Here is a 13217-nt window from a genome sequence, read left to right on the forward strand (position 1 = left end):
ACGCTGGCTGGAGTCGGAAGGCCCTTCAGCCTTCACAAGTCCTAGCCGATACCAGCAGCACCAACAAAGGCCGTTGTTTTCCCCAGAAGTTGCAGAGACAATAGCACAACACTCACAAATGCTGGCTGGAAGCTTCAGCTGTGACTGTTGACCATTAACATCCTCTGCACCCCAGCCAGGTGATGGTGGGGGAGCCAGGCCATCTACTGCCCCTGCAGCCATCCTAGAGTGAGAATTCAAAACAAGGATTTAGTTGAGACAAACAGGAAAAATGTGGGTGGAGTGGAGCAATTCTAGCCCCAACAGCACTGCTGTGCGCTGTGCCCAGCAAAGCCAGTCCAGTGCTCCCCGCAGAGGTGCCTGGCCTGGTGTGCCAGAGGGGAGGAATAAGCATCAGCCTAAGCCTAACAGGGTGGGGGTGAGAGTCACAGGGACTCACAGAGCCCATCCTGGTGCAGGGAGGAGGGAAAGGGAAACACAGCAGTGAGGACAAAAACCAGGCTTCACTAAAATAACTAGCGTTTCGAGTAAACAATATAAATAGCGCTCTGCCTGGGGCCGAGGGCTAGAGCCTGGGTCGGAAACTACACTGCAAAATCAAACAGGAGTCTTGGGACACCGCTGCTGCACAGCCAGGGACAGGACGAGTCCCCAGAAGACCTGGGGCTTGGTCTTCCTCAGGGCGAGGTAGAGCAGGGAAGGCTACGGTATGACGGAGACCACGATGAGCTGGGAACTCATTGGGGGAAAGTAGGGAGCAGTTGTGAAGCAAAGGGCAGGCAGGGGGGAGAACTGTTCAGTGGACAGCTGAGATGATAGATGATACATTTGTCTTCTTGAGCAAGTTGAAAAATGTAACTTGGGGTCATCCCAGAACGATTTCTTTTATCTGAAACCAACTATTCCATTTCAGAAATTACTGAACACATTTATTTTGTTGTTAACCTTTTATTTAGGTCACTTCATATTGAAAAGTAAAGAAAGGTTGAAATTAAATCATTTTCCAACTATTTCCTTCTGTTTTAATTTTTGGGGGGCAAAACGCTCTGCTGAAGGTGGCCCGAGTGTGTACATAAATGCAGCCCCCACAAAAAAAACCCCTTCGTTTTCCCACAAGTTATCATTAATTGTTAAAAAAATACTGCCCAGCTCTGGTAACATTTGATCTTGAATTCCTGTGTCTGAAAAGGCAATCCTCCTATCTCAAACCTACCCCACCTACCTCCCCTGCAAGCCAAAAAACCATGGAGCTGGCTTTGCTTGCAGCGCATGGCAAGATGTGCAACCGGAGAAAGAGCCCACAGAGCAGCAAGCACCATCCCCTGCCTGGCCCGAGCTCTCCTGCACGGAGCAGGCAGCAGTGCAAGCCCCTTCTCAACCTGCTCTTGCCTTGGTTTCACCCGGGATCGCTCCCATCTCCCACATTACCTGGGTGGGAGGAGAAGCCAGACGCCTCTGTAAATCAGTGCAGCCAGTCATGTTCCCAGGTTGGATCAGCTCCTGCTGATGGGCAGATCCTGCCTGCTCCAACTACTTCCAAAAATTAATAAATGCAGAGGTACAGATGTTCTGCTTGGTCTCAGCATGCCTGAGCCTCCCACAGCAACCGGCCCTGGACTGCGATACCCTCAGGGCAACGCTGAGAGAGCAACAGAGCTCCATGTCCAGCCTGGCTAGCACTGGTGTTCAAGGGCCCCCTGTCCCCATACCACGGGGACAAACTGTGGGAATGTCTTGAGCTGACATCATTTAGCAAGGCCTAAAAATCATCACCCTCATACTCGATTTCCCTCTTTGTCAGGCTGTACACGACAAAGAATGGCTGGTCAAGCTCCCTCACTGGGGGCGACCCTTACACAGATGCTGAGATGGGGTGGTGGTGCTGGGAGCTGGGACCAGGGCTGCAGAGCTCAAAGGAAACAGCCAAGGGACTCCCCCCTCCAGCTAGGAGGCGAGACGGCTTTGTGCCCCCGGTGAGCTCGGGCAAGCTCTCGGATCAGGCAAATACTGGGGGGGCAGGGAGGCATAAGCCTCCGGTCTTTTGCCAGCTGCCTCAGTTTGCAGAAGGGAAAGCAGCCTGGCCATGGCTGGGTGCTATCTCTGAGAGGAACCTTCTTCAGGCTAAACACTGACCCAAATCCATCAGCCGGTCATGCCAACCCCTCCTTCCTGCACCCATCTCATATGGAAGAGCCCCTGAAGAAAAGTGTCTGAAGAGGGGGTTACATGACACGACCTGCTCTGCTCAGCCTCAGTGTGCTCTCCTGCATGCCTTGCTGCCCTACGAATTGCAGCGCGGGAGCTTTAACCATGCAGGAACACCAGCATGGTGCTCTCCACCCCTACGGTGGAGGCATGCCGATGGCCTGCGGTCACCCCTCTGCTACGCTGCTGAGAAGCAGCTACCACGGCATAAAACAGCGTGTGAGGAGAAGCGAGGCAAACGGGCCTTAGTGCAGAATGAGGACAGCTCAGGCTGAGTTGCAGTCCCCTGGGTGGCTTACCCAAGCTCTGGTCTGTGTGAGAAAGCCCATGTTTTTTTTTTTTTTAAAATTGCAGTTTACAAACAATTCTGAGAGTAAGCAACTCTGAAACTGTGAGTTTACAGAGAAGAATTATGCTTGCCTGTGGGGCTGTCAACTGCATGTAGTTCACATCTGACAAATGCTCTGCGTGCAAAATGGCTTGAGCCCAAGCTATTTAAAAAGAGTGCTGGATTTAGGTGCTTGGTACATGCAATTAAGCTGATGGCAGTACAATATCATTTATAGCGTTACTTTCCATCTCCAACATGTCAGAGAAAGCATTTTCCTACCACAGCAATGATCCTTTTGGAGCCCTGAGGAGACTTCAAAACCTTTTGTGAAAACACTAACTCTAATGAGGGCCATTTTATAAATTACAAAAATTGCACAAAATGGCTGAAGTGGTTACGAGGTACTCAGAACTCCAAATTTCCTGGCTGTACAAAAGGCAGAATAATCATCCTTCAGCTTCACTTTCAAGACCAGAATTTGCAAGCAATAAAATCTATTTCCAAGAGGTCTAACACTGTGAGCCTCTCACACTGCCGGAATCACTGCACAGCTTGACAACACAGAAGTGTCTGCTGAGAGGAAACCCTACCATCAGGCTATACGCTAAAGTTAAAAGAAAGTTTTTACCAGAACCTCGCTTTGAAAGAAATGTGAAACAATACCTGTCCTTCATTATACCCAAGTTAAACTTCATCAAAGATGTCAGCTCTGTCAGCAGCAAACCGATGCAAAATTTCAAGAGTGAAAGCCAATACCTGCCAGGGCATGGCATCTTTGTTTTACAAACCCATCTTTGTCACGAGCTAATTTGGTCCTCTTTCAGTCTGATGCTACCCATCACATCTATTGAAGAAAACAGAGCATTATTCCATTTTTAGCATCATGTGGATTAAACAAAGCCTCCTTAGCAAGGAGGCTCCCATTGCTGAATTTGTCCTCTGAGCAAAACCACAGCTGAACTGTGAGGTGCCTTTCTCTTGGCCAGAGATACCAACTTGTGAGCCATCAGTTTGAGGTGGAGAACAGAAGAATAAGATCAATCTGAGAGCCTTTATGCGGGCAAAGCTCTTATTTGCTGTGGTGTTCAAATAGGCACTGCAAGACCTTCTATTTTAACGTTGCCCTGGCATGCCTGGTCTTAAGGCTATGACCTGTGACTGAACTCCTTGAGTAATGACATTTTCGCCAAGGAACAGAAACATCTGATCTGTAGCAATAACAATCAAGTATTTTATATGCCTATATGGGGAAAAAAAATTCCGATCAAAGCTTAAGAAAATAAATCCCCCTCCCAAATACAACCTGACAGCAAACTGAGCCACGCGAATCCAGCTTGTGCTTGCCACCCCACCAACCTGCTGGTACGTCAGCGTGGGGATGCAGCCATTCCTGCCTGCATCCAGTCCCACTGCTGCGAGCAGATGACGATGTGCTGAGAACCTGTGAGAACACTCACCCATGCTGCCAGCTTATGTGCCAGGAGCTCCTGAAAGGTGCTGCTGGGGAAGATGGTCACATCTTAACGAGCTTATTTGCTAACATTTAGTTTGGCCCCTCTTCTACCATATTTGCTGTATCATGAACATATATATGTATAAATACGTACTTTTCCCTCTTTAAAAGCCTCTCTCCCCATTATCCATCCTAATGTGGAGAGTTGGAGGGCTTTTTCTTTTTAAAGCGATTATGATTATGTGCAACCTTTGCTCCCGAGTCATTCACACAGAAAGCACAGACAAGCCCCCCTGCTGCGAGGTGACAGCTCTGTCTGGCTCTGCGGGGCTTTGGTATTCATAGCTCCACGAGGTCATCGCTGGAAAAAACCTTGACAGTGATGTGACCTGGCACCTCGGCTGCTTCGCGGCCGCCTCTCCCTCGGAGCTGCAGAGTCTGCTGTTCTCTGGGGTCACTGGGTGAGGCTGCCAGCACTGCCTGTCCGAGGAACTGGTCACACAAGATGTTGCTGTTCCAGACCTAGAGACAAGGGAAGAGAAATAAACCCAGCTGAAGCAGTGCTTCTCTCACCCTCCACCTGAAAGGGCTGTGCTGGAGGAGGGTCACCCCCATTAGCCCCTTGAAAAAGCAGTGAGGAGGGGGCATACATCTAAATTTAGCTAATTGTCTAGAGAGCATGGGGGAGATTCTGGATTTGCATGCTCATTTACATACACTATGCAAATAAGGAGCTAAATGCAGCTTTTTGCTTTCTAGGTCACAGCCTGCCTAGAAGAGGAGTAAAAAATACCTGTTTGAGCTCATCAGCAGTGAACACCTACAATGCAGTCAGCCTGCCTGTGCCACTCTGCCTGCTCATGCTCACCTCTGCAGTGTCTCCAGTGCTTTTCCTCTGTGTTCGAGCCAGGTCCATGCTGCTAGAGCAGGGGACGGCCATAGTTTTGGAGTCCTTGGATGTGTCCTTTGTCACTACTGAGGATGGGGTTGGGCATACAGCAAGCAGCAACTGAAATGGTGTTTACTCTTGCGTGCCAGTCTTTGTTTGGTCTGTGAAGTTCATTAGTATCTAACTGTCAGTTACCCTGGAAAAGTCAAAGTGTTTGAGCTGCATGCTGTAGAGAGATGGGGTGAGGTCCCTTGTATAAATCAAATCTTTACTAAGGATTAGGCAATCCTGCACATGCCAAGAACACAGACCATGTTCCATCAGCTATTGTATCAGTCCCCTCTAATCCACAACTACATCTGTGGTTTGGGGGATAACACTACTATCATCCTCCTTCTATTTATAATATTTGTAGAATATACCTAATTAGTTCAGAGGAGTGCTATGGCACAGGATTACACTACACCAGTACTGCATTAGGCAGCAAAAAGCCAGAAACTCATCTCTTGCAACACAGTGCTATAAAGCTATTTCAATTTCTGGCACTTAGGTGCCACAGTGAACGATTCACAGATTCATTGTGAGATCTCCCTACACTGATGAAGAAGACACAGTCCTTAGTATTTGCCTAATACTAAACAACTGAGTATATCAAACTGAAATGCTGATCCACTCTCCCAGAGTTTTGCTGGACTGCCTCATCTAATACCAAGCTCTGTTTCTCCAGCTGGTGCTGAGGTAAACAGTGTGGTCCAGTTCCCACAGGACTAGAATTCAAGGTAAAAAAATTCCTAATAGTAGCTGTAGCTTTGGTTTTATTTCCAACACTGACTCTGAACAACACTTGGCTTTTCTTTGTCTTTGTTTTGTCAGGTACCAAATGAGGGAAAAGGTAATTCTGTAAATCCCTTCAAAGCCTTGGAATGAAATACGCCTTCTGATCCCTGAGTGTCATCAGCTGTGTTTCATGGAAGAGACCTAGACTAGAGATTCAGTAGAACTGCTGAATAGCTCCAGGCGTAGCCCAGTAAGGGGAGCAGAGGTTCTCACCCTTCCATCCAGTTATATGAAGGGTTAGCGCACGTCAAGCCCAGTGATGCTGTTGTGCTCCCCTACCCCTACCCTGGGTGGCTTATCTCACCTGGACAATGATAGGACTGTCAATGTTCTTCCTGTAGAAAATCACTTGTGTGTTGAAGACAGGGCTGGTCGTATCGTGTTGCACAGGGGAGCGCAAGTTTTGGTTCTCACACTTGATAAGCACATAGGGATCTGCTCCTGAAACACAATCAGTGGCACAGCGATTAGGATGCAGAATGGAAGCTGAGACCTACCCAGAAACCCGGCAGAAGCAATCCCCTCCCATGCCTGGCAGCACCACTGCTGCTGAGCACAGGAGCAGGGCACCGGGGCACATCCACTGCTAGCTGCCCATCACCAGCAGAGCTGACATACCCCACGCTTGTGACAACTGGATGCTCAGAGCTGGAAACCAAGCACCATTTGCTGTGAAAACAGCTCACTCCTAGACGGGGATTGCGATCTTTCCACTTCCCCTTGCTGTGCATCCTCCTGGCTCATCTTACAGAAAGCCTTCAAAGTGACACTCTAAGCTCCCCGACACTGCTCTAGATGTGAGAGCCAAAACGCATCAATGCAATATGCAATCTGCCATGTAGTTTCTGGGCACCTGGGCCAAAACGGAAGGTAAAAACTGCTCATCATGCACAATTCCTATGGAGGGCAAGGACAGGAACTGCACAGACCTGCTTTTAGATCGTTGAATGCTCATCTTGGTGCCCACCTTTGGGCTGCCGAGCTTGGAAGCGCTATCTACTCTATTCTGATATGAGTGTTAGCGTTAGGAGGTAGTTTTCAAGAAGCCATTTCTGTTCCAGAAAGTAAAATATTGTCAAAATGCAAAAACATTTTGTAGGTGTGCACTGGTTTCAACAAAGTTCTCTGTGGGAAACTGTCAAAACAAATCCTCTCCAGTTTATCATTTCATTCCCATGAACCTGAGACAATTTCTTCGGTTCTATCATTTGGATATATGTAATTGTAAACTTTGTTATCACAGTATGTTTGTATCTATTATAGGTCCTAATTAATGTTTTAAATGACACTTTAATCATATGTAACGCACTGAGATTATTCGACATTCTAGAACTGCTTTGTTGTTTTTACACTGAATATTTTTACTTTGTTATGTTGATATTTTCTTTCCATTCCAGTAGGGAGCAAGAACAGATTTGTCTATCCTCAAATAGAACGGACCATTCCACTTTCTAATTAACTTTCAATGAAATGCAAGCACTACCATTTTTTTTTGTATTTCAGCACAACTCTTTCTGTCCATTCCTATTGTGAAGGACAGCACATCTGTTTTTCCACACCTTGCTACTTTTTAGATACGGATTTTGAATAAGCCCGCTGAATGTAAGTGTAAGCGTAAGTCAGACTCGCGATCATTTCTTACACACATTTCGTCACTGTCTACGTGAAAATGCCGCTGCTGGAATGACAGCCGTAAAGCAGCAATAATTTTAAGGCGGCTTTCGTTTTTTAACAATTCATACCCAGGATGATTTTCCTCAAACACATCACTCATTTACAAGAATGGATACCAACATCTCGCGCAAACAAACCACGTAACAGCTACAGCCAAACCAGAAGGAGCTACTTCCACTTGCGGGAAAGCAGCAGATTTTTCCATATGCTGCGCTATGATTACACCTGGCCAGACATGCGAGAGGCCTGTTACCCTGACAACATCTCACACTTTCTCTAGCAGGTAGCAATGTATTGGCTTTTCTGATAGGCAATTACTTTCTGTGTCACTGAATGTGTGGATTTAGCTCTGGGGCATGGGGCGGCACCACGCTGTGTAATCAGTGGTGGAAAAGCTCCCCCCTCTTTGCAAAGAGATTTGGAAAATGGATCTGAATAAAATGGGGTCTTGCATGAAATGGTGTCAACTACTTTAGCCGAAGGCAAAGAGCAAAGCGAAATCTGATCATTAACAGTAATTAAGAGGTAAAGGGCATAAGAAGGGGTGGGAAAAGGACACAGAGCTTAAAGAGGTAACAGGCATATCTGCTGAAAGAGGGAGCTGTTAATGAAGGGACTTGTTAAGTGAAAGAAGAGGAAAGCTAACATTTGAAAGAAACAGATTCCAATTCTCAGAAAGAGCCAGGAAAAAAGAGGGAGGTAGAAGAGGAACACAAAATGTACCTGCACAGCACGACCTCACGATGGCATTGCTGAGTGGTCAGCTGTATTAGGAGGACTGGCTCCAATTCCAGAACAAAAGAAAGAAATGGGAGAGGTGCACGTGTGGGATGAGACAAGGGACATTCTCAGCTACAGTTGGCCCAGGTCTTTGCAGCTCTGGCCCTGGTTTATTTACAGTACAAAGACAATGCAGAAAGGGCTACGAACATGGAAAAGCAACATCCTAGTATTCGCCACGAGCTGGGAATGAAAACAACTGGAGCTGCTACTCTGGCAACTGCTCTGGCAGAGGAAGGAGGACTGGGTTCAGTTCTCAGGCACACATATGCCTTGAGCACCATACTGTGTATGAACAACTGTTCCATCTCAGTCCTATGGCCATGCTGTTGTATTGCAAAGTTGTATGAAAGAACAGCACAAAGGAAAAAGATAAAAACTGTAAAAGCCAGAAACACTTGAACAGTAATGACATTTCTAAGGCTTAAAGAAACCTATGTGCAGTAGTCTAAGGCTAACTTTTTTCTTCTTTTTTTTTGGAGAATTGGACTGAGGATCTAACACCCACATCCTTCAGCACTGTACCAAACGCAAAGAGCTTTCTAGAAAACCTTCTTGAGAAAAAGTTCTCTTGAGACATTCCCACTCTTCTCCAGCTAGACCACTCTAACTGGTATATGGAGAGTTACAACAAACTCAGTCACTGGAAAAAGGCGTGGCCCAAAGAGAGCAGGTACAGTGCTGAGACACAAGCACTGCCTTGGGAATTACAACAGGTTGTTTTGCCTTTTACAGCTGAGTCCTTGCTCGTGTGATACCTCTTAGCTTCTCCTGCAATACAGATAATAAAAGGGAGTCTTTCCACTGGCATCAGTAAGTCCTCCCCCCCGTGTCGGCTCCATTTCTCTCTGCTTCCCTTCTCGTGGATATTCACCAGCTGCTTTTTGCCTTCTTCCTTCTCTTTCTCAGACTGCTCCCAAGGCAACTGCCATTAAAGGTACCAGATACTCTGCTTACCAGGCACGTCACATACTGAGGATCACAATATCTAGTTTAGAAAAGAAGTGGTGAAAGGCAATTAAACATGCAAATTCAATGTGGAATTTCAGTGGGAAGACGTAAAAATGCAAAGATAAGCTCTTGGGAAAAGAGCATGACAGACAGTAGCGAGAGCAATTTTTCAGACAGACTTGGGAACGAGAGACAGAACATCTCCAAGCACACAGTGCTTCCTCATCTTCTTGCAAACCTGCCACTGCACTTGGCTCACAGATAGTTGGATCAACTTCAGAACAAGCTAACTCAGAGAGACGTGCTTCCAAGAGAAGCAGCCTATATGCATTCAGAATTGAGTCTGGGCAGCTAGATTCATCCACTATTCCTGAGAACAGCAAATCATCCATTAGTTTTTCCAGACAGGACAACAGTTCAAAGACAGCAGCAAGGAGGAGCTTTCCAATAAACAATTAAAATAGACATGAAACAACCTTCCTCTGGCAGGGAGCAGGCTTCTGATGACAACCAGCTTATGAACCAGGCCGGGTGTGCACTTGCTATGCAGTCTTCATTCTCCTCCCATTTTGTTTAAGTAGTTGCTCAGAAATTTGCGCTAAGCACAACTCTCAGATGACAGTGAAGAACAGTGCATTCAAATCTAAAATCCCTCTATCCAAATTATATCTATATATAAAAAAGTATCTCTGTTCATGCTGCTCTTGCTTTCCACAACTGCATACCCCAGTGTCAAGAGTACAGAGACATCCTGATGTTTTTAGGACAGTTTGACACAGAGATGTAATGCCGTGTCTCAGTTCTCAGAAGCTTCAGAAGGAATCATAACCTCCTCCCTTATCAGCAAGTTTTGTTTTCTCTCTATGCTAAGGGATGATAGCAACAAACCAGGCAGGTGGCTGGGCAGGGTGGAATACATCTGACTGATGACAGAGGCTGAGCATAAGAAAAGCAGCAGGTGGGGAGCTGAGATGCTGCAGGTCAGAAGGTGAAGGAGAACTCAGGAAACCCTTGTGAAATGCAGTGGGGCTCATCAGATGTTGCAGCTCACATAGAAACACGTTGCCATCAACCTGCACACCAGAAAACGAGTAACCTTTGTGCGAGGTCCTCTTAGCAGCAGGAAAACACAACCGCTTAATCTACCTATTTTCTACTTGAATAAACATATTGACTGTGCCTAACCTGAAAGGAAACCTCTACTTGTCACTCCCGATGGCGATTGCTGTGTGGCCCCTTCCCTCATCTCATAGTATTGATTAGACAGGAGGCTGCTGTTGACTTTTAAGCCTACTTCACATCAGGAAATGCTCCAAGAGCGGCAGGTAAGGCTGGTATTTCGGTAACTGCCCAATGTGACTTTGAGGTCTAAACTCACTTCTGAGAAACCTGGCCTTTTTCAAATGCCTGGCTGCTATTTCTCCTTGGGATAAGCACAGGAGAGGGTCCAGGCGTGGATCCAGAGAAGCCAGAGAGGAGACGAGAGATGACAAGGAGTTGCATTCTTTTGTGGCACTATTAGGAAGCAATCTTAGAATATGGGATATTTAATGTCCCTGGACACATTACTTTCTAGTGTAAATTTACAATCCATACAGCTAGCGTGCTTCAGGGAATTCTATATCCACTCATTTAATCTACCAAAAAAAAAGCCCAAACACCCAAATGTGAGAAGCATGTACCATACCCAGCTTTTTATGTTACCAAAAATGGACTCCAGTATCAATCAGGAGCTTTGCCAGATTTCCCAGCAAGGTGTCCTTAGAAGGCAGTGCCAGTTATGGGCGTTATCCTTGTCATTGCACAGCTTGATTTTATTGTGTAGCACAAATGTCAGCAGCGCGCATTTGGCTTCACAGTTTTTTTATTTATGCACTCTCCCTACTTCATTTGTCTGAAGTTGCTATAAGATGTGGCATTCTGCAAGACAATCTATGAAATGTACTCTGTGAGTTGGAGATACTTACAGGAAAAAAAAGCCCAAGAGAAAGACTCAAACAGGGATTTCACAGCAGAATTCAAGATAATGGGAAAGCTACTGAACTGAAGTAGCTCAGCTGTCCTTCAGTGCCCCCTGAATGGATGAGATTTGGAACTACAGGCTGAAAAGACACAAAGGCTTTTACTGAAAGCTTTATGGTGATACAAAAGAAAAATATTTTAACTTTTTTGGTGAAGTTTTATTCAAAGTCAGACAATAAGATGCATTTAGGTTTTGTGTTCAAAATCCCCTTATGTTCTTGATGAATTTAAAAATGGCACATTGTTTCACACAGGGAAATGGAAACACTTCAGAGAAAAATTGACAATGATAGACTGATTTTTTTTCAGCTGCTTGATGAATTCAGTATTAATTCACAAATAGTATCACTTGACCCAATTCTGCATTTTTTTCAGCAGATAAAATAATCAAGTGGAAGTTTCTCTTAGATTTAAACAGAAAATCTGTGAGTCCATTTCCTATAGACAGTTCTTCCCACAATAGGTTACCTTTTCAGTTCTGTCAGGGTAATCATCAGCCCAATACTGGATGCTGAAATCAAGGTGGAAAAAGATGCTTCAACTCAATCTGACCATGTGTGGTAGTGCTGGGTCCTAAAGGTATTTGGGCTATGCTCTAGTTAGAATATCTATTACACATCGGTTGTAAGTTCTATTTGTATATTCCTGAGGGTCTGTGTCACAACGCACCAAACCCCACAATGTTCTCTGAGCTGAAGACCAGTCTTTGGCAGCTGCAGGCAATTGTTTTTAATGATGTTGTCAAGACTGTAATTGTGCTAAGGGTTGTGAAATACTAAGGGTGGAGAATTGGCTTTTATTGCTTTACTGCAGGGAATGTTAGAGAAAAATGTTTAAGGAATTTTAAAAGAAAAAAAAAAAAAGCCACCATTAAGAATGCAAATTTCCTTCACAGGGCAAGAACCAGAATACACTGTGTCTTTGCAATGCACTTCTCTGCTAGCCTTGAGACCCCTTCAGTCTCACCCATCCTGCCCTGCTGAGGACGTGGAGCCATACCACTTGTTTGACTGAGGTGTTTGTGGCTCCTGTTCTTCAAGAACAGTACCAAGAAAAATTAACTGAATCAATTTTCTGTATCTCTTCCCTCCAACATTCCTGTCCCCTGACAAGACAACCAGAGTTAAAAGAAAGTGGCTTTCACAGTGAAAAGTACATTCAATGACCACTCAGTGGGCACCAGGAACAACTGTGAACAGGGGACTGGAATAATATTGTAGCCAGCTGGTGGGAGAAATTTTAACAGCTGCTTTGTGAGACTGAAGCTGAGCTGTACTACAGATCTAAGCCCAATGCCTTCTCTACCACAAGAAGTCAATGCAACTGAGCTCCACATCTGAAACTGAAGAGAGCCGAAGGGTTATCTGGAGCAACCACAGCAGTTTCAGGAACCTCTTTAGTTTCCCATTCCAATTTCACTGTAGTATCTCAGCTCCTTTGCTTTCTCCCTACTGCCGGCTCAGTGCTGGAGTTGTCTATCTTTTTCTATTGCACTGGTCACAGAAAATGAAGGCTGACAGACAAAGAGTAGGAATAGAAAATGAAGGAGCAAATGACAACCGGACAAGTCTCCTAATTAACTGTCAAAGTCAGGTGGCAGAAAGACATTTGAGGGTCCTTCAAAACACTTCCTTTGACATGTACATCATAGAATCACAGAATCATTTAGGCTGGAAAAGACCACTAAGTCCAACCGTTAACCTAACACTGCCATTCCACCACTAAACCATGTCCCTAAACACCTCGTCTGCCCGGCTTTTAAATACCTCCAGGGATGGGGACTCGACCACTTCCCTGGGCAGCCCCTTCCAGTGCTTGACAACCCTTTCAGTGAAGAAATTTTTCCTAATATCGAATCTAAACCTCCCCTAGCGCAACTTGAGGCCATTTCCTCTGGTCCTGTCACTTGTTACTTGGGAGAAGAGACCAACTGTCCCTGCCTCCCTCCTCCTCTCAGGCAGTTGTAGGGAGCGATGAGGGCTCCCCTCAGCCTCCTCTTCTCCAGGCTGAACACCCCCAGGTCCCTCAGCCGCTCCCCATCAGCCTTGGGCTCCAGACCCCTCACCAGCTTTGTT

General features: G+C 45.8%; 1 protein-coding gene across 1 annotated transcript in view; it reads right to left on the bottom strand.

Moving 5' to 3' along the window:
• Nucleotides 1-4328: 4328 nt before the first annotated feature.
• CAPN6 (calpain 6) overlaps nucleotides 4329-13217 on the bottom strand; it is a 54543-nt gene continuing 45654 nt past the window's right edge. The window contains exons 11-12 of the mRNA XM_035889069.1: nucleotides 6020-6156; nucleotides 4329-4511 (exon numbers count right to left, since the gene is read on the bottom strand). Of these exons, the coding sequence (XP_035744962.1) occupies nucleotides 4329-4511; nucleotides 6020-6156 (320 nt within the window). The remainder of the gene's footprint in view (nucleotides 4512-6019; nucleotides 6157-13217) is intronic.

Source organism: Egretta garzetta, unplaced genomic scaffold, assembly GCF_000687185.1.
Source record: "Egretta garzetta isolate BGI_Z169 unplaced genomic scaffold, ASM68718v1 scaffold412, whole genome shotgun sequence".
NCBI classification, from domain to species: Eukaryota; Metazoa; Chordata; class Aves; order Pelecaniformes; family Ardeidae; genus Egretta; species Egretta garzetta.